The 22,107-nt window shown below is 38.5% G+C and overlaps 1 protein-coding gene across 6 annotated transcripts; it reads right to left on the reverse strand.

Moving 5' to 3' along the window:
• Positions 1-1,515: 1,515 nt before the first annotated feature.
• ANP32E (acidic nuclear phosphoprotein 32 family member E) lies at positions 1,516-15,450 on the reverse strand. 6 transcript variants are annotated; one of them, XM_057500672.1, is made up of 7 exons: positions 15,025-15,423; positions 12,109-12,258; positions 11,508-11,630; positions 10,610-10,775; positions 9,378-9,541; positions 4,479-4,533; positions 1,516-3,825 (listed from the first exon to the last, which is right to left on the reverse strand). In XM_057500672.1, the coding sequence occupies exons 1-7, from the start codon at positions 15,076-15,078 to the stop codon at positions 3,761-3,763; spliced, it is 777 nt and encodes a 258-aa protein (XP_057356655.1). In that variant the 5' UTR covers positions 15,079-15,423; the 3' UTR covers positions 1,516-3,760. The 6 variants fall into 6 exon arrangements, with proteins under 6 accessions (XP_057356655.1, XP_036761218.1, XP_036761221.1 ...); XM_036905323.2 differs by having other exon boundaries at positions 1,516-3,828; positions 15,025-15,417; XM_036905326.2 differs by lacking the exon at positions 15,025-15,423 and adding an exon at positions 14,388-14,814 and having other exon boundaries at positions 1,516-3,828.
• Positions 15,451-22,107: the final 6,657 nt, after the last annotated feature.

The raw sequence follows: 22,107 nt of genomic DNA on the forward strand, positions 1-22,107 counted from the left end.
TCTCGGTGCTGAGAAGACTGGGAGAAAATGCCTACAAGTGGAGAAACCCAGTAGCCTCTGAGAGCTAATTCTGAGGCTGTGGAGTGAGTCTATCCAGGAAAATTCATTAACTAAAGTGGAGCGCACAGATGATAGCTTTCATATGCAAGATGATGCCCTCTGAGTATTTAATAGAATCAGAGAAAACAGGGAAGCGTTTAGTGCCAAAGTTACTTTTGAATGGGTTGTTACATCAGTGTTGTGTGCCTATTTGGGGACCTGTGTCAGTATTGACCAGTAATGTGGATATATCCATTTTTTATAAGTAATCAGGTCCAAATAATGCCTCAACAAAAACTTAAACTGTTTGTAAATATTCATATAATTTTAAGTCATGCTTCTGATTCTTTTAATCAGAATTGCTATTATGGGGTAACCTTGATTCAGGGTTTTACCACCCTCAAAAAAAGTGGCTAGATTTGTATGAAGTGTAAGTATTTTGCCACTATATAAAATGTTTTCAAAGATTCTCCTGGAGATCAATCCCTTTCAAATTTCCATTATGTGGTATAACCTGTTCTCCTTCAGGAAGAATAAATGTCACATGCTCCAAAGTCTCTTTTTAAAATATAGAACAAGGAATAAACTATAGTTAAAAGCATTTTGAATCAGTCTACAGAATTGTTTCATTATCTAACACCTCCACTGAAAAATTTTTAGTGTAGTTCTATCATTTTCTTTAACCACAAGGGAAAGGCTTTGAAGTTTTTAAAGATAACAAACAAAAAAATATGATACTAATTTCAATAAACAATTCCTGTAGTTGAAATACACTTTAGTATTTTCCATCTCTCAGGAAGTAGAGCTCCATAATTGAAATGCCTCTTCAATATTCAGCTGTAAAGCAATCACAAAAACATTACCTAACATTACACTTGTGCCTTGGCTTTATAAAATACATTTCAGATTTGTCTACAAATGAAACATCATAAAAATCACACTATCACAGGAAAACCAAAAGAGAGCAGGAAAAAAATACTGGTTTGGGTTTGATTTACTCAGGGGAAACATGCAAGACTTATGTATGTTTGTACTTATATTAGCTAAGCATTCTGAAGATTATATACAGTGTAAATGGAGACTCATTTTAGAATACTTTTTTGGTATAAAATAGGTTAATAATCACTTTAGATAATAGTTACTTCAACTATAAGTAATAACGTTTTTACTTCAAGTGAAAATACTAAAAGTACTGGCTCAGTTCACAACTCCAAAAGGAAAACTAAGAGAATCCAGAATTTTTTCTGCTTCTTGGGAAAAAAATTAACAAAGCAGATGATGAGTTCAACTAATAAACTGCAAGGCCTCATATCACATCCAAGTGTTACTTTCAAGCTCTCATATCACATACCTCATATCACACGCCTCATATCATATCCAAGAATAACTTTCAAGTTCTTTTCTGTTTTTAAAAAGATCTTCAAAGCTCCCAATGGTGGTATTCAAAAAGTGAATGTAATACACTGAAACTAATCATTAACAACAAATCTTCAATTTATTTGAAGCAATTCAGTTTCAAAAACTTTTAAGTTACAGCAGTCACAGAAAAAAACAGAACAGTCAGAAACAATAAAAGAATAATCAGGAGTACTGCATTTTTTTGTTTGTTTTTAACACTGTCATGGCTTTATTCAAAACACAGATGCACAAAAGTATTAACTTCAGTTTTAAAGGAGAGTTTTTCAAGAATTTAACACACTATTTACATACTGCCATACAAAGAGCATTAAAATAGGACCAAAAACTTCTACAAAATATAAACCCCACCCTTAACTTATTTGCATGGAAATACCACCCACAAAGTTAAATAAGTCTTAAAAAGTTATTTGGAGGCTCTAAGTGTTGTTTTCAAACCAAAGAACTCTAATTTTGATTGCACAATAAGATGATTGATAAGAAAGTCAATAGATTTAATTTTTAAAATAAGTATTTCATAAACTGTTACACATACTATGTAATGAGAATTGTTAGGGACTAAAACAAGGCATTTCAATTTTAAAAAGGTGTAAAATATTAGTCTTCTGGAGATCCCAATTCCCCCACTAAACTTATCCAAAGAGTTTTATTTCAGTCAATTTTTCAACTTTTTTAGCTTACCCACATGTTACTTCATACTTTTTACTTTAAAACCCTAAGTCATAAATTTTAAACTAAAAAAGAAGCAGTAATACGTATACTCTGTAATTTAAATGTGTGCCACTATGGAAGTACAACTTCAACTAATTTCAAAACGGGAAAAAATTAGACAGCCAAGATTAAAAAAAAAGCAATTGCCTTGAACATGGAGCCTCCACAACAAAAAGGAAAATGTACTTATCTACTCACATTATATTTAGTAGCCATATAAGGAACTATACACTCACACTTATCCCAAATTATTTTTCTATTTTTAACGGACATCCACTTGAAAGTAAATCTTAATTTTAACTCTGATTTAGTTTAGTTTCAAATATTTTTCCAATTGCCCAGCATATTCCAATTAAATGCTATCTGTGATGCTTAAGATCTGTAGGAAGAATAATTGAAGGTTCTACTCAAAAAAATTAGAAATATTTTGTAGAACCATCACTAAATCATTTGGGAAGCTAACTTAACTTGCACATCTTATTAATTATTATTATTATTAATTATTACTCTGACTTTTGAAGAACACTAATGCTGCTTCCAAAAGCCTCCTCTGCTCCTTTTCTTTCTTCATCTTAATAGTCTGTACATTTTGTCAACCAAGAAAGAATTACAGTAAGCAGAATCTGTTGCATAAAATTGTATTGATAATAATATTCGCATCTCAGAAAATACTCAATTTCTTTCACTTTGCTTGTTTAAAACTGAGACAGGTCTGAGAAGGTGGTTGAGGTATAAGACTAAACAGTTCCCTGGGTATCCATAAGTTTCTCAACTTTTGTTTAAGATAGAGGGAAAGGAGTAAAACAAGAAAGGAAGGCGAACCTAAGGAATTGCTGAGAGAAAAATGAAGGATATACACTTAAAAACAAAACAAACAACTGTTGGCATCTTCAGCTTGAAGAAGAAGGGGTTCACTTGCATGTCTCTGAATTTAGTACAAGCAATTTTTCCTTCAAAAATAAAATCTTATTAGTCGCCTGGCTTAGTTGGTTTCAGAAGGGTCCACAAAAGCCATGAACTACATTGCTGAATAGAACTGTTGCTCTGTTGCTTACTTTCTCCAAGTTACTCATGTAACAAAAAGCAACCAGATACTCTCAGCCAAAAAAAAAAAGTCATTACCTTCAAACTAAAGATCTCTGGGTCACCTCTAAAAAAATTAACAATTTTTTATCCAAGAGATTATTTTCATTTCATATTCCAGCTGACTGTGATTTCTGTTAATTTACAAATAACTTTGAAACTTATGCATAAAATGCACCATACTACACCTGTGTAAAAGCAATCATGTTTTAATTATGGGCTAAAAATGATTAACACATTAAGCTTGAATTAGAAAATGAAGATTTTAAATAAATTGCTAGGGAATTTCACAATGGGAGAGTCAATGAAATTTTTTCTCTACATACAATGATCATTAACAGACTAGTAAATCTTATTTGGAATGATAAGGCAAAAATAGTAAAATCATACTTTTCCTATAAAAAGTTACACTTTTATCTTCCGTAGGGATAGCTATCGTACAGGAAAAAACAAAGATGTGACCACTCTACTGCACACCTGGGAACATTAGGGAATCTGATCTTAGAATGATCTAGTCATCTTCCTCCTCTCCATCATCTTCAGCATCTCGTTTTCTCTTTTGCCCTCGAAGACCTTCTTCTGAAAGAGTAAAAGAAAAATTATAAAATACTGAAGTTTAACAAATAAATATTTGCTGACTTACAAAGTTTTGACTTTATCTTAGTAAAAAGGTAATGGCATAAGAAAATTACAGGTTAAGTTTCCTCTCTGAATTTATTTCAATTTCATTGTATTAAAGACTTAAAAAACTTAAGAAATCCATAATGGCAGCTTGTTATGCACCCTTGTGGCCAAATCATGAAATACATATCAAGAAACTAGGGGTTGACTTAAAGGAATTGTTAGTGAATTCTAATTTCTGACAGACCTAAGTAAAGAGTACTAGAGAGTAAATGTAAAAAGGGCCTTATCCGGAGTTCAGCTGTTCTCTAATGGCTCAATGGCTTCATCTGCTCCAAAATGAAAGATCTTAAAAAAATAATAAATTGAGCTCGTTTCTATCATCTCTTCAAAAATAAATGTTATAAACTGTTTTTCTTTTGTAATGGAATTAATGAATGTCCTAAAATTACTCTTTTTAAAAGACTTATTACCTTTCAAGGTGCTCTATGACATGTTACCAAAACCAAAGATCAGTAGTAATTTAAATTATAGGCTCATACTTTAAAGTCCATGAATAATAGCTGTAACTTTAATTTTAGGATTTACTTATGACTAATACAGCTCACCCTCTTCCTCCTCCTCTTCCCGTTCTTCAACATAGTCATCATCATCTTCTTCATCCTTGAAAATCAAATATTCAGTTTGAGAATAAAAAGCCATGACAGACTTTTCACTATTGGGTAGTAATACACTCTGCCTAATTTACATAGGTCCTTTTAAAAAACCCAATTAAATCTAGTTTCTTTATGAAAAGAAGTTATGTTTTAGACCAGCACTGCTAAAGGACTTTCCGCAACAATGAAAATTTTCTATGTCTGTGCTATCTACTAGAGTAACCACTAGCCACACTTGACTACAAAGCATTTGAAATGTGACCTGTACGAATGAGGAACTGAATTTTAAACTTTATTTAATTTTAACTAATTTAAATAGCCAAATGTACTCAGTGGCTACTATAATGGACAGAGAACTTTTGACTATTTCAAAGACACAGTCTTCTATTTTATAGATTGCAGTAGGAATTACCTGAATCCTAACCCCAACATAGCTACATGTATTAAAAAAGTCATTTACTCTCTCTGGACCTCAGCTTTCCAATCAGCAAAATAAAGTATTCATCTAAAAAGATCCTTGTACATCTAAAAATCTACACATCGAGATAGCAAATGTCAATAAAAATCACAATAAAATTTGATCTACAACTCTTGAGGAATGAGTTGTCCTAGATAACTAAGATTTAAACGTAGCCTTGAAAAAATTGAAAAATCTAACCAATTTTTTTTTTTACTTCAGCCAATTGGAACACAAATCTCTAAAGTGCAATTCCATTTTATGCTAAACCTAACAAACCTTTTTCTTGAATTATCATAGTCGCCATTTTAATCATGGACTAATTGGAATATGGTGATTCCCTCAAAGCTTATTAATACATGCAAAATGTTTTCTCCTTTTAAAAATGACTCTGGCCTCTACTTTGAGTTGTATTTTTTCCTAGTTTTCATGCTTTCTCTTTTGCAGTCAGTTACTATTTCATTTTAATCTGATGTACATTCAGAAAATAGATCAACAGACTGATCAGAGGATTGAATGCAAAAGAGAAAACAAGTCTAGAATAACAGCTTAAACATTCTCCTACAAAGAAAATGTCTTTTGTTACTTATATTTTGGTTATTCAGAGGCCTTTTACACTTACTGCCTTGTCCTTGGTATGTTCCAAATAGTTGAATTCTACTATATGTTTGATTAAAAAAATGGAACCAATCTAGGGCCTCCTCTTCAACCCCACAAAAGTTTACAGCAACTTAAAAACACTTTTACTGGCAAATGTCAAGAACTGCTGGGTAAACCACAATGAGATGCCACCTCACACCAGTTAGGATGGCCAATATCCAAAAGACAAGAAAAAACAAAGGCTGGCGAGGATGTGGATAAAGCGGAGCCCTTCTACACTGTTGGTGGGAATGTAAATTAGTTCAACCATAGTGGAAAACAATATGCAGGTTCCAAAAAAAACTAAAAATAGAAATACCATTTGACCCGGGAATTCCACTCATAGGAATTTACCCAAAGAAAACAAGATCCCTGATTCAAAAAGACCTATGAACCCTATGTTTATTGCAGCACTATTTACAACAGCCAAGATATGGAAGCAACCTAAGTGTCCATCAGTAGATGAATGGATAAAGGGGTGGTACATATATACAATGGAATACTATTCAGCCATAAAAAGAAAACAAATCCTACCATTTGCAACAACATGGATGTAGCTAGAGGGTATTATGCTCAGTGAAATAAGCCAGGCAGAGAAAGACATTACCTAATGGTTTCACTCATTTGTGGAGTATAATAACAAAGCAAAACTGAAGGAAAAAAACAACAGCAGACTCACAGACTTCAAGAAGGGACTAGCGGTTACCAAAGGGAAGGGAGTGGAGAGGGTAGGCAGGGAGGGAGAGAGAAGGAGATTAAGGGGCATTATAATTAACACTCACAATATAGGTAGGTCACCCGGAAGGCAGTACAGCATGGAGAAGATAAGTAATGACTCTATAGCATCTTACTATGCTGATGGACAGTGATTGCAATGGGGTGAGGGGGGACTTGATAATATGGGTAAATGTTGAAACCACATGCTCATGTGAAATCTTCAAAAGATTGTATATCAATGATACTTTAATTTAAAAAAAAAGAACTTCTGGGTAGTCAGGGAAAACGGACAACCCACTCTTTTCACAGCATCCGCAGCCCCATTTGTGTCTAGAAATACTAAACAGAACATAATTTCCCAGTATTTTTAGCTAGAATCCCGAGAAACTAAACTACATGACACTTAAATCAGAAATCATTCTTATACAAGTCAATTCAAACACTATAAAGCATTCCATACCAGGACACCACGAAGCTACAAGGAACAGAAGGAATAGATGGCATAGCAAACATGGAAAGGAAACAATAAAAATCAGGAGAACCTGAATCCTTAAACTAAAGAAGAAATGAAAGGTAGAGGAGAAACAGGAAAGAAAGGGGATGTGGGAAGGGGAAGGGAGAGAAGGAAAAAGAAAGGAGAGGGAGAGGAGAGACATTTTAAATATCTCAAATTTGCAAAGAATGGCAAGTGAAGATACTTAAATATTTATAATTTTTTTTAAAACACTTGAGATACTAGTCACATTTATTCCTAGATAATTTAGAAAAGCACAAGTTCAAATAGCAAATTACTTCTCTGGATACAAAATATGATTAGATAAATTGATTCCTGTATTTAGGCCTTTCTTTTTTTTTAAATACCATTTATTAGATAATATCCCTCAATAAAAACTCAGCTTCCATTAGAGATGTGCTAAGTGGAGACTATGGTCTTTTCCTAATTAGTGGGAAATAAAATGTTTCCTCATTTGTACTATGACACCATAAATCCCAATTCTTCTAAAGCCCCCCATCCCTATTTTTAATGAAATAAACTACACACACATAAAGTCCTTCTTTATACATATTAATTCCTTACCTCTGAAGAGCAGTGGAAATAAAAATAAGACTCACACAAAAATAGCTAATCAAAGACCATTTCTATTTCCTTCTAATTTCTTTTTAAATTCAATAGTCTCTGAAGCTTCTCCTGGCTCCTAGCTTCTAAAAACAAGTTCAAAACATTAACTAATTGAAAACATTATAAACATTTTAAATACCCAAATTATTTCATCATGATTGAAAACTTCTTTTGGTCCCTGCTACCCAGGTACTACACTGATTAAATGTTATGTGCATTATCTTAAGAGACTTTGGCTCTATACCTGAGCATGTCACTTTTAATTAATAATATTTCCCAATATTCAATGGAATGAAAATATAAACATATGCAGTTGGTTGAAGGTCATTTTTTAATTACTTAGACTTAACAAGGAATTATTGACAGAGAAAATAAAAAGCCAAATGCAAAATAACATGAGTCCATTATTTTACTAAATAAATGAAAACTTAGAGGAAAAATATTCGAGTTGTACGCTGATATAAATTGAACAGGCTGACATTCTCTATGAATATTTAAAATACTTAAAAGTTCTGTTCTTCATTATCACATAGCTCCAAACTCACCAGGGCCCCAAACAAGTTTAAGTCCTACTTTTTCCATGCTAGTTTCATATTTAAAATGGTATTAGAAAAATCCTTGATCACTGATATTATCTATCTAACCAATGTAAAAATCATTAGAACAAATAAGAATACTCTCGATTTCTAGTCTAAATAAGAGATATTACTTTTAGTAATAAAAATTATTTTAAATTATGAATTATGAAAACAAAACTCAAAAATTCAACATTTGGAGAAAATTACTTATCTCCCAGGGACTAAAAATCATTTATTCAAGTGACATTTCCTGTGAGTCTAGTATGTCCCAGTCAATGTACTAGATGCTTAGACACAAAGATGAATAAGCCTTCCCTTAAGGAGCTCTCCATCTAATAAATTGGCCAAATAAACAAGTTTTTACAAAAGTGTCTACAGGCAACAAAAGTCCAATCAAGGTTTAAAAGTCACAGAGAAAGGATTATCTATGAAAAATTACAAAAGCTTCACTAATGGCAACTCCAGAGTTGAGTTTTTAAAGGTAAGAGTTCATGTGGCATGATTTGGGTGGCAGTTACACAAGTATATACCTAAGTGAAATTTCATGGATCTAGTACATAAAACCAGTGTCCATTAAATGCTTTACTATATTTATGCTTACCTCAGTAAAAAAGAAAAGAAAGTCCATGAGCGGGTGTGGGTAGGAAGTCATCTCAGATAAACAATTTATCCACAGTCAGAAAGACAAAACAGCTCTGGTGTAACCATCTAACTTGGCACTTCCCAAGATGAGGCTTGAGAAGGAAGCAGGAGCCAGACAATCAAGGGTTTGTATGTCTTGGCAGCAACAGGGCAATATTAAAGGGTTCCAGGCAGGGTAGTGATATGACCACATTTGCACCCAGACTACTCAGGCAAGTACTGTGGGGGATGCACCTAAGTGGCAACACTGAATGCAGAGGTGCCACTTAGAAGCTACTGCAGAAGCATAAACAAGAAATAATTAAGGGAAAAGAAAGTTTTCTTGAGTGCCTACAATGCACCAAGGACTAGATACTTTACATATATTACCTTGTTAAATCCTTAAAAGAAACCTATTAGACTAGTATAATTTCAGTTTGCTAAATGCAGAAACTGAGGCTCAGGAACATTTGTAAAATGTTTCCACCATACCAAGCCACTGAGGGCAGAAGGGATTTGTAAGATTTCTAGGAGGATAGGTGTTTTCGATTCTCTGGACACAGTATAAGCTGGGGGACAGTGGGGAAAAAAGACTGGTAGACACACATGAACACCCACAAGTTAGAAACAACTTGCAGATTTCTACACAAGTTACTTTCTATAGTACTTAGCCTTATGCCTAAATTAATTTTGAGTGCATGTAAGAAGTGTCTATTCACCTGAATTTCTTCTTTCATTAAGTATGAGAGGCCCACTTCCTCTTCTCCCTCTCCCAGTTCTGAGCCTGCTTCGTCTTCCTCCTCCTCTTCCTCCTCCTCTTCCTCATATCCTTCAGGTAGACCAGCTTCATCTTCCTCTTCATCTTCATCATCTTCATCTCCATCTTTAAAAATATTTGGAAAGATGAGCAAATGGCTGGGCAAATGTTCTTGCTGGTATGTTGATCCTTTTTACCCTTGCTCCAACCACTTCCAAATCTTAAGCCAATGGGTGGGTAGAAAGTATCTCAGGGTGATTTTTTTGAATATAGATTCTCCCTTTTACAACATTCACACTTACTATTTGAGAAATATGGCTTCTAAATACTAAAATTTTTCCAACACAGATTTTCATCAAAACATTATATGTATTAAGAGTTTGTTTCACTTTTCTGCTTATCCATCATTTCATTATTTTATAACATTGTTTAGCCATTAAATTTCTTACAGTGAAAAATTTTTCAACCAGTAACAACAGATAGTGTCTCATTTAACAACAGCCATTTCATCATCTGAGCTGTTAGTCACCCATTTATTCAAAAATGTATATTCACTACCTAATTCTATAACATTTCCATCACCCCAACCCCCCAAAAACCTATACTCATTTAGAGTCATTTCCCATTCTCCACACCCCCAGCCCTGACAACCACTCATCTATACTTTCTGTTTCTATGAATTTGCCTATTCTGGACATTTCATATACGTAGTCATATATTGGATTCTTTCGTTTAGTAGAATGCTTTCAAGGGTCACTCATGTTGTAGCATCTATCAGTACTTGATTCCTTTTTAAGGCTGAATAATATTACATCGTGTGGATATATCACATTTTGTTTATACATTTATCAGTTGAAGGACATTTGGGTTGTTTCTACTTTTGGGCTGTTACGGATAATACTGCAGTGAATAGCTCATTTTTTTAAAGTTGCCACTTTTACTGGGTAGTGGTTACATAAGTTTATATACATAGATATAAAATTTCATGGAGCTTGATATTACAATAACCATTAAATTCCCAAAGCTATCAGAAATCTGAGAGACATACAGGATTATGGCTATGGTTTTTTTTATTTTTCTTATCTTACTAACACCTTTTTTTTCCTACACCTAAATATCTAGGCCCAATCCAAGTTGCATGGCTCAAGCAGAAGCTGTAATTATGAAACACTTATGAATATTAAGAATGATTACCCTCATCATCCTCCCCTTCTGAGTCTGGTGCTTCATTATCCTCCTGATCAAATCCATCTAAGTATGTGATTTGCTGCAGCAGTTCAAAAATACTTTCTCTATAATCTTCGAGGTTTGTGATCTCACAGTTAAACAAGTCAAGACTTTTCAAATTTTTAAGATTTTGCTGGAAAAGTAAAGTGTTAAAACTTACAGTCAAAATTTTACATACCATGTTATTTCTTTTTCATTCATAGACCACAAAATATATACTTGAAATCAAGAGAATGAACTTTGGATTTTTAGGATTTTATAATGAAAAATTTTTATATTAAGCACAGCCAATTCTCTGACAGGCCCTAGCATGTAAACTGCATAAGAGTAGGTACTTCCTTTTGTTCACTGCTATATCTCTACCATCCGGTTTAGTGCCTTACTATAATTAAGCATTATATATATGTTGACTGAATATGTACATATATAGGTAACAACAATAACAAGGTTAGTTTAAATCCATAGTTCATCTGATTTTCAACAGTTTCAACCTCTTTCCAAGCTTTTTTAGAAATCAGAGGAACAATTTTCAGTTTCACTTCATCTCCTTTTCCTTCTCTCATACCAAGAAAAAAGGAGCAAATAATGAAATAACTCAAAAAATAATTAAGGAAGGAAAAAGTATAGAATTTAAGAAGATCCTGAAAATTTTAAAGCCAGATATTTAACTTCCTTAAGTCAATAAAATCAACTTACTAATTTGAAAATTTATACAAAAAAGAAAGTAGTAACCATCTAGATCCCAACATATATAAAATTCACAAATTTTGAAAGAGGGAAATATAAATGACTAAGATAAAATGCAAGCAAATCTCAGAAAAATCACCTAAAAAAGGCAAGTCCTGAGACACACCTTTCCACTTACCAAAGCTTCTACTGTACTAAGATCTTTGATTTTGTTTCCACTCAGATTGAGGTATGTAAGATTTGGACATTTTTCTGCCAGGATTTCCAAGCCTCCAGAAATTACATTGTCACTTAGTTTTAACTGTATATTCAAAGTGGAGAGAAAATAAACGGTGAAGGCTTAAGATGGATGAAACTTTTAAAACAGATCAATTTGGAGAAGAAAAGCAATTTTCATTCTCTCTGACTTCAAGAGACTGTTACAAGTCATTAATTTCCAAATCCCCACCTACGACCCCCAAATAATATATTAGACGCCCTATGTAATGGTCTTCTAACCCAAGGTTGTTTTCAGTTGTGTTATAGTTGGAGTTTATGTTTCAGAGGAAAGCATTTGGTACATGTTAAATCCAAATTCATGTCATAAAGCAATTTCATTATTAAATTTAAATATCTAAAAGCAGTATTAGACCTGACTCCAAAATTCTACATAACCCTCTTACTGTAAAACTTAGAACCTTCTAAATAAAAGCAAAATGATTGTTTCATTTGGCCAAACACTAGACATAACAGTCTTTGGCACTGAAATTATGATGCTTTTGTGCCTCATGCCAACTTACCTTTCGAAGTTTATTTAAGCTGGGCAGCCTAGCCAGTGAACTTAGTTCCACATTTGCCATACTCAGAAACTCTAGCTTTTTAAAAGTATCATTCAGGCCTTCAATTTCCCCATTGACACACAGGCAATTATCAAGGACTAACTCTGTCACCTGTAAGACAGAACATGAATGATTCTTTAGTTTGCAGTCTGTTTAGTGAAAGATCTGGGTCCTGACACTCAGGAAATGTGAATATTAAAGCCAATTGGTCCCCTTACACAGATTGTTTTCATTCTCCAAAAAAAAACTGAAGTGTGAAGTCATCATTATAAGTTAATCTTTTCAATTTATAGTTGGACCAGGAAGTTCAATGCCTGCTTCAAATCACTGATGCATTTAAAATAAAACTTTGAAAAAGGTCCCATGTGAAACTTGTTTCTGCTCCTTATGAGGATTCCCAACTTGACAGCATATGCAGTGAGGGGATACATAGGATACTGGGAAAGGATTCAAGTGGGCTGACCTAAAATGCAGGAAGAAAAAAGGAAAACGTTTTATTCACTTTCAGTTTAAGCTCTCTTATGTTTGGTTGATAAATGCCATCATAACTCACAAACATCTTGTTACTCTTCATGAAAAAACACTCCTGGGACAGCCTAGCTTTCAGATGTTATTTGTTCTAATATCGAGGACAAACAGTATCACCCAGGACAATACATCCTTGACAAAATGTTATTTCTTTCTGACACCCTGGTAGCATTTTTGTGGACTTCTCCCCATTCTTGGGGGGGTGGGGTGTGAATGGATCTTCTATTAGGTCAGGGCTGTAGAACAAAACTTGCTTGTGTGAGCCTAGATGGACTTAAAATCTTAGGGGAGGCAGGAGATCCTGGCTTTCTATTCCTAACGCAAAAATATGTTTGAGGTATTTTGAGAGCTAAAAGTTAGCAACAAGCAATGCCACCTTCTCTATTTGAATATGACTTTAACATTATTTCAGTGAGCCGAGAATGCATCATGATCTCCTTTAAGATACGAAGCCAAGGTCCAGAGGGTAGGAATGACTTGCCTAGGGTCACACATGTGGCAGAGCTGTGCCAACATTGCAAGTCTTCTGACTTCTAGTCAGAGTGGAGGAGGGAGGGCCGCTAAATTTGGTGTCAGAAAGCAAACCAATTCTTCCACTTGAGCAAATTAATTTCACTGTGCTGAAACTTTGCTAATTTGTATTCTAGAATACGATCCACCTTAAAAGTTTGTTCCAAAGAGAAAAGTAACAAACACGAAAAGTGCTTTGTAAACTTTAAAGAGCTATACAAACATGAGACGGTTATTATACCACAAGGGAGGGAGGAGAGGCCGCAAAAAGGCAACATCCAGCACTCCCCAAAACTGGCAAGGAAATTACTATGGCTAAGAGTAGGTAAATGAATGGCGGGGGAGTGAGCAAAAAAAGCAAATCCACTTTGCCAACCAACCCAAGATATAAATAAGCATTCCAAATGTGTGCTTTCTAAGAGACAGCAATTTTTAAGTTTGATTTTGTTTTTTCCTGAAGCCCTTAAAAGAGTAGGCCGTAGAAAACTCCCAAGCTCTCTCTGGGATAATAGGAAGGACTGTTTCCTCCTCCCTGCCCCCGGCCAATTTCTGAGAAACTGACCTTTTTTTGAAAACTACAGAAAGATCTTAGGTTCCCACTCTGCACGCCGCCGCAGACTACCGGACAGACCAGGGACAGACCGTACTTATTCTCTATGCACAGGCAACACCCCAACCCCTGTTGAAAAATTATGTCCTTCATATTCCCAGTCTAGGGTTTATTTCAGGGGTCGCGATTAGCAAGACTCTGGACGATCTCCTCGGCAACCAGAAGTGCTACGTTCCACGCTAGCTGCTCGCGACCTGCTGCTCCGAACGACGGGAAACCCCACATGCGGCGAGAAATCCTCCAGGGAGAAAGGAGTCACCTCCGCCCGGGAGCGGGCGGGCTGGGTGAAGCCGAGGAGGCGCCCACCAAAAGGAGGCGGAAACGCCTCCCACCCGACCCCCGAAAAGTTGACAGCGACCCCGCCTCACGTGGCCCCTCCCAACCTGTCTCTTTAAGGCGACAGCAGCGAGAGCGCATCACTTAGTTTCTCCGAACCCATTTTTAAAGAGCAGAACTACTACGACCCATTTGTTGAGTTTGTGAAGCCGTCTCCGGGGATCAAATTCGAGTTGCGGCCACTACGACACGACACGCCGAATATCGTTATACCGCGGGGGTTAGAAGGGGTTCACGCCTCGCGTCCTCTCCCCACCTCCGGCCCCTGCGACGCGTCTCAGAGCTCACTCTGGTCGGAGGCCCGGCCGCTAACCCAGATTCCGTCTGGCCGCCTCCGGGGTAGTGGGCGCCGCCGGCAGTGGGCGGTCCGCGGACTCAGCGAGCGACCCCAGCCTGGCCCCTCGCGACGTCGGACGCCCAGGGGCCTCGAGGCCGGGGGCGCTCCCCCCACAAGGAAAAAAAGAGTTGGCAACACTGCAGAAAAGTTGGACTAACTTCTCAGGCGACGATGGCTGTGGCAGGGGAGAGTGGGGCTGGGGGTTCGAGTCCACGCCGCCAGCCCCCAGGAGAAGGAACTTGGGGAACCAAGCTGCGGGGCGGCCTCCAGCATTCCGCTTCCCGCCCCCACGAGGCCAGGAGGCCTGACTTGAAGAGACCAGAAAGGGACTAAGCCCCCATGCACACACTAAAACGCCCGTAGAAACTTACACCCTTCGCCATTTTAAGTAGATTTTAATGATTTAAAACTTAAAATTAAATATTCCCCCCTCAACCCTAACCCCAGTTGAGTGTTAATTCATTAACTCTTCCCCACCCACCTACCCGAACCCCCAGAAACCCGATCCTCCGAAGACAGGGCTTGCGGGGAAGGGGAGGGGGCTGAGTCATCTCACCTCCTCCGGGGCTCTGTTCCTTAACTCCAGGTTAATCCTCTTCTTCATCTCCATGTCCTCCTCCTGCTCTTCTACTACTCTCCTCCCTTACCCTTTCCTGCCTTTCCCACTACCAACCCTCCCCCACAAAAATTAAAGATTTGGAAATGAATGAAAACGCAAATATAAACGCCCACCACCACTAGATAGATGGGGTTGGGGGGGAGAGAATAGCAAATGGAGTCCAAGGAGTTGGGACTCTAACTCGGCTGCCCCCACCACTTTGTCCACACACTCGCGCGCGCACTCACGCGCGCGCGCGCGAGTACACACACACACACACACACAGGCGCGCGCGCGCACAGCACACACACACACACACACACAGGCGCGCGCGCGCACAGCACACACACACACACACAGGCGCGCGCGCGCACAGCACACACACACACACACACACTCACTCACTCACTCACTCACTCACTCACTCACTCGCAGTTCCTTCCCCTTCAATGGCCGCTCAGAGACTGAGCCTCCATGACACGACACCGCCAACCCCCTGGCCTACACTCCACCCACCTCCCGAATGTATTGGTTAAATCTTCAGCATTGCTCTAGTCCATTGGACTGCCTAAATGTCTGCCAGTCTTCAGGGCGGACCCGAACCAGAAACGCTGTGTCTATTGGCTGTGATCAAGCGCGCAGTTGACTCCGGTAGGTCCGGGAGGTGTTAGTCCAGGGGAAATGATTTTGAATCCCAATAGCCTCACCTCGCTTTCTTTGTGTGGTTGGCGCGCTTTCCCTAGGCGCTCGGACGGTTTTTAAGCCTGTTGGGTTTCTTTGTTTTTAATACTAAAAGTATGGAGAAAGCATCCTTCCACGTGCCCAAGTTGCGAGACTGGTAATTCAGCACACAGCACCGCTTTTGACCGTTTTTAAAGCACGACTCCTGCTTTACAGCCAAGGTGCACGGCATGGTACACATCACATGAAAAGCATGCCTTCGTGGCACTACGCAGCCGGGCACAGGCTTCTAGTGCAGAACCAGAACCGGAATAAAGATTGTATTTTCACTTACACCATGAAGGACTGGACGGTTTTGAAAGCAGTTTGAGAGAAGTGTGTAAGTTAGCCACCTGTAAATAAAACTGCCTGGAGGACTTCTTACTGAGGTAATTGTTGCTGTAATAAACACTAAGACCTTAGACGAAAACAGTGCTGGCCTAATGAAAATCATACATCAATTTACATAGAAATGGTACTGCAGTGCCTCTCCTTTCTAATTTACCTTTGATTGGTTTCCATGGAAATCTGTAGGTAAAACGTGCTTTTAAAGATCTCTTAGTGTGGGATTTATAGAACAGAAGGATAAGGATGATTTTTTTTTTTTTGTCTTGAGAGTCTAACTTTTTTCTTAATTGCTTTAATTCTGTCCTTCTCTTAGGCCCTTCTCAGGATAAATACCCAACGAAATTAAAGATGACTTGGGGGAAGAAGTGGGTGAAATTGGTCCATTGCCCCTCCAAGCCAATTGTTTGCTTTTTCCCAGTCTCTTAGGTTAGACACCTTTGGTTTAGGAACAGACTCCTCACCACTTCACCCCTCTTCCTCCACCCATACAAATACACACAGCTCCTCAAATAGGCTTACTTTTAAATGTAAATATTTGGTATTTGACATGTTAAATACTCTAAAGGAAAACAAATAGTGATTGTCTTCTCCTTGATAAACGTTTCCGTTAAATTCCTGAAAAGGAAATTTTGTGAAGACGAAAACAGAAGGGAAGAAGGAGAACTTTTAGTATAAAACATCTCTGAAGGGCAGTTTGGAGTTAAATTTGTTTGTTTCCATGCAGGCTAAAGGAGGCCAGGATGATATGAAAATTGAACCAAAGTGGACTGAGGAACAGTTTAAGGAAAAGTTAAAAAGCAAGAGCAGGGGGGGAAAGGGCTAAAAAGAAACCTGAAACCACATTTTAGTATCACCTTGGGGAAAAAGTTCGGTGCTGTTATTCCACCAATCATTGCAGGTCTGGAACTCTGGAAAGGAATCCCAAAGAGAGTTCAAGTGAGGAGATTCAGATTAGGAGTCATCCACATATAAGTGATAGTTGGGAACGCGCAGAAAAAAAAAAGATGTTCACAAAGTGTATATATATGTGTGTGTGTGTGTGTGTGTGTGTGTGTGTGTGTGTGTGTGTGTGTGTGTATGTATATATATATATAATATACACACCCACATCCATCCATATATATCTAATAAGGCTGTCAGGCAAAGGAAAGCAAAACATGGTTGAAGGGAAGATACTCAGCAGTGGAGATGCGTTTAGTTTTTGAACACTAAAAACATGTTGAATTAATATCCTGATGTGTTCTTGCTGGTGGGTTAAAGGAGTGTCATGAACCACCTCTCATTCCACTCCTTTGTCCTTTGCTTTCATCCACCTCCTGATTATTTTTCACTCTTCGTTGTAGCATTTATACCCTGCTTCATTACTTCAGCTTAAAACATGTCCTAGTTCATGAGTTTAGTTTAGTAGACAGAGACAGAGGGACTGTTTACTAAAGTTCTTAAAGAAAATGAGGAACAGGCAGAAAGGGAGGTGAATTCAGATCAAATGTACAGTAGCCAAAGAGTTTCAAGGAATAAATGATTATTGGGGTTAACTTGTAGGGCTTTTGTATCAGAACACATTCAACAGAATGGGAGACGATGTGGGCAATATAGAATGCGAAGAAAGGCCATGAATTCGTTTTACCATTGGATAGTATCTTCAGAGAGAACACCATAGTAGGCATAGACTGGGATCTACCAAAGTGGGCTTTTTCCACTAACCCATCATCCCCACCCTCATATTATCTCTCATCTGCATTACCTCAATACCTTGAAACTTACCTCTTTCCAGTCTTAATCAGGAACCCAGGATAAATAAGATGCTGGGGGAGGAAAGGTTCCCCACAGGGCTGGTGCACAGAAAGAAAGGTGCCTGGGAAGGAGTTGGATAAAACACTACCAGCTAGGAGATGGGTGTACAGAGCTAATGAAGGATGAAAGTATGCAGTACAGTCAGGAGAAGAGCTAAACTCATCTTCCACTGCTGAATATTTTCTGATGTCCCTCCAGATCCATTCTTCACCCTTCTCCATCCTGCTCTGTGACTCAAAACCCACATGGGTTTTGGTCCATGGGAGGAGCACTGACAGGAGATTGGAAGTCTGGAGGAGAATGAAATTGGAGTATTTATTCCCCACCTTCCTCTGTATCAAGTCATTTTAAGAGGGTCAAGTCCTCAGTAGCATCTTACTACACTGATGGACAGTATTGCAACGGGGTTGGGGGAACTTGATAATATGGGTGAATGTTGAAACCACATGTTGCTTGTATAACAATGATACCTTAATTTTAAAAAAATGTTTTTTAAAAAGAGGGCCAGATCTTAAGAGCCACAGATCCTGTCAGGGCTGTGGTGAACACTGATGCATCACCCACATTTTCCTTCAGGAATGGAGATTTATTCCCACTGGTGCCAAGAGTACCTTCAGCTGTCAGCCCTTATAGGGGATTATTTTAGCTGAAGAAAATTGCCTTGCCAAAAGTTATACCTCCCATCAGGGGCAGCCCACATCCAATTAGTGATCAACATTGAAGTATAAAGGCCCAGCCAGCCCTTGTGCCCAGACTTAGACAAACTCTGAAGAGTCATTCATCCGAGCTCCAGGGCGTCACCATGGGTTCAGCTAAGGCCTTTGTTTGGACTGCATTGCCATTCAATTTCTCCCACTGCTTAATCCTGTTTCTGCCTTCTGCCTTCCACAGATAGTGATCCCAATATCTTTCCCCAATAAATGTTCTAAATGCTATTTCCATCTGAGTCTGCTTCCTGGGTGTGGATAAAGTGAAGGTTTCTGTGGCCAGGATTCTCACCTGGCCCTGGTCAACTAGTTCACTACATATGGGCAGGCAATATGTTGCTATTGACTTTATATAAAGAGCTCTGCTCAGTGCTCTGGGCGACATGATGGCATGGCTGCAAGGCTGCAGAAGAGCAGAGACTGGAGTGGACGGAGACTGAGATGGCTGCAGGGGCAGAGGCCCAGAGGCAGAGACCAGCTTGCTGCATACAGACTTGCTCTGAGTTGATGGGGTTCTAGTGACTGACCTGCCATAAAGTTGGGTATAAACCCTTTCACCCAAAGAACATTCCATTGTCATTTTTCAGTCTCATTGAATCCATAGTGAACTTGTCCAGGGCTGAAACCCATTGTCAAGACACTGAACCCAACATGTGATGGTGACCCTATCCAAATATCCTCTGAGGAAGCCAGACTAAACTACAGGAGAAACCACATGGTGAAGAGAGCACACGAACCTACTTGAAGAGAGTGAGACATACTCACCTGTAGAGAAAATGAAAGTTCCTATGGCTAGGATTCTCACCTGACCCTGGTCCACTTGCTCACTGCACACGTGTGGGCAGTATGTCATTACTGACTCTATTTGAAGAGTTACCACCCAGTACTCCGGGCTGCATGGCTGCAGGAAAGCAGAGGCTGGAGTGGTGGCAGCGCCTAGGACACATACTGAGACAGCTGCTGCAGCATAGAGGTCCAGAGGCAGAGGCATGCTTGCTGCATGCAGACTCACTCTGAGGCAGAATGGGGTTCTAGCGCTTGACGTGCCACCGTGGAAATAAAGTTGAGTATAAACCCTTTCACCCCAAGGACGTTCCATTGTCACTATTTGGTCTCCCCAATCAAGAGTGAGCTTGCCTGGGGCTGAAACCCACTGGCAAGACACCACACAGCCCCCAACTTTTCCAGCTCCACCTGTCTGACTGCAACAGCATAAGAAATCCTGAGCCAGAACTACCCAACTGAGTCCTTCCCAAATTCCTGTCTCACAGAAACTGTGAGAGACAATAGAATGATCATTGTTGTTTTAAGTCTCTGTATTTGGAGTTATGCAGCAGCAGTACCTAGAACACATTTTTCTGATCAAGTCTTAGTAGTGCATTTTGCTCTGTGCAGGTGATACTCTGTTCTTTTTCATTTTTCTTATGCTATTCTTCCACCTCCTCTGAATTCTTAGGACTTATTAAATGTTCTACTTATTCAACATTTACCCTATGCTGCCTTGCAAAATCCCATGTATGTTATTTAACTCTAGTTCACCCAACCAGATTGAAATTTCCTACAGAAACCACATCAGTAATTTGGCTTTCTCTGGCATCACTCACAAGACAGCACATTGCTGAGCATACAGTGGTACTCAATACATATTTGGTAACTGATTATTTCTCAAATAACTCTCAGGTAGTACCCCAAATTCATACTTCCATTAGGAAATAGAGTTTGGTTGATGCCTTCATGGGGAACAGGTGATGGAGGAGGAGTGAAGGTTAACTGAAAACTGCACTTCCTCTTGGTGAGTTAATTTGCAGTCTCAAGATAAAACTAAGACAGTGCAACTAATGGCAGTGTCTTTTCTCCAGAATTCAAACTGATTTGGAAAAACCAGAAATCATTTCTACCCATACCTCTGAGATATCCTGTCCCAAGAAACTATCCAGCAGGGTCATTACTGCTCCCTTAGTACAAGGATACATGATCAATACACAAAAACCAACAATTCTACACACCCACTGTGCTCACATCCTGTGGCAAACTTCAAAGTCAATACCCTGCAAGGTGAGTTGTTACAGTTCTACAGGGCCTTAGAGCTAAGGGATATATACTTATATTTATATATGTACTGTATATCTATCAAAAGTAAGTTAATTTTCAATAACCCTTTTAAAAAATGGGCAGAGGACATGAACAGACACTTCTCCAAAGAAGAAATTCAGATGGCCAACAGACACATGAAAAGTGCTCCACATTGCTAATCATCAGAGAAATGCAAATTAAAACCACAATGAGATATCACCTCACACCAGTTAGAATGGCCACCATAGAAAAGACTAGGATCAACAAATGCTGTGAGGATGAGGAGAAAGGGGAATCCTCCTACACTGCTGGTGGGAATGTAAGCTAGTTCAACCATTGTGGAAAGCAATATGGAGGTTCCTCAAAAAACTAAAAATAGAAATACCATTTGAACCGGGAATTCCACTCCTAGGAATTTAGTCAAAGAAAATAACTTCTCAGTCAAAAAGATATATGCACTCCTATGTTTATTGCAATGCTATTTACAATAGCCAAGATATGGAAGCAACCTAAGTGTCCATCAGTAGATGAATGGATAAAGAAGAGGTGGTACATATACACAGTGGAATACTATTCAGCCATAAGAAAGAAACAAATCCTACCATTTGCAGCAACATGGATGGAGCTAGACGGTATTATGCTTAGTGAAATAAGCCAGGTGGAGAAAGATAAGGACCAAACGATTTCACTCATTTGTGGAATATAAGAACAAAACAAAAACTGAAGGAAAAAAACAGCAGCAGAATCACAGAACCCAAGAATGGACTAACAGTTACCAAAGAGAAAAGGACAGGGGAGGATGGGTGGGAAGGGAGGGATAAGGGGAATAAGGGGCATTACAATTAGCACACATAATATGGTGGGGGTGGGGCATGGGGAAGGCCATATAGCACAGAGAAGACAAGTAGTGACTCTATAGCATCTTACTATGCTGATAGACAGTGACAGTAATGGGGTATGTGGTAGGGACTTGATAATAGGGGGAATATAGTAACCACAGTGTTGCTCATGTAATTGTATATTACTGATAACAACAACAAAAATACTGAAGGAACAAAATAGCAGCAGACTCACAAACTCCAAGAAGGGACTAGCAGTTACCAAAAGGGAGGGGTGGTGGAGGGTGGGTGGGAAGGGAGGGAGAAGGGGATTGTGGGGTATCATGACTGGTACACATGGTGTGTGTGGGGTCACAGGGAAGGCAGTGTAGCTCAAAGAAGACAAAAAGGACTCTGTGGCATCTTACTACACTGATGGACAGTGACTGCAATGGGGTATGGGTCAGGACTTAATAAGGGTGAATGTAATAACCACATTGTTTTTCTTGTGCAACCTTCATAAGAGTATATATCAATGATACCTTAATAAAATAAAGTGAGTTACCTTTCCAAAGGAAAAA

This window comes from Manis pentadactyla, chromosome 4 (genome assembly GCF_030020395.1).
Source record: "Manis pentadactyla isolate mManPen7 chromosome 4, mManPen7.hap1, whole genome shotgun sequence".
Classification (NCBI taxonomy): domain Eukaryota; kingdom Metazoa; phylum Chordata; class Mammalia; order Pholidota; family Manidae; genus Manis; species Manis pentadactyla.

Excerpts from the sequence above, each read along its gene's own strand:
- ANP32E (XM_036905323.2), bottom strand. The coding sequence starts at position 15,078 with ATGGAGATGAAGAAGAGGATTAACCTGGAGTTAAGGAACAGAGCCCCG. Across the intron at positions 9,542-10,609 it reads AGAAGGGGAGGATGATGAGG|ATGGAGATGAAGATGATGAA; the intron begins GTAATCATTCTT and ends ATATTTTTAAAG. Across the intron at positions 4,534-9,377 it reads TAATGAAAGAAGAAATTCAG|GATGAAGAAGATGATGATGA; the intron begins GTGAATAGACAC and ends TTGATTTTCAAG.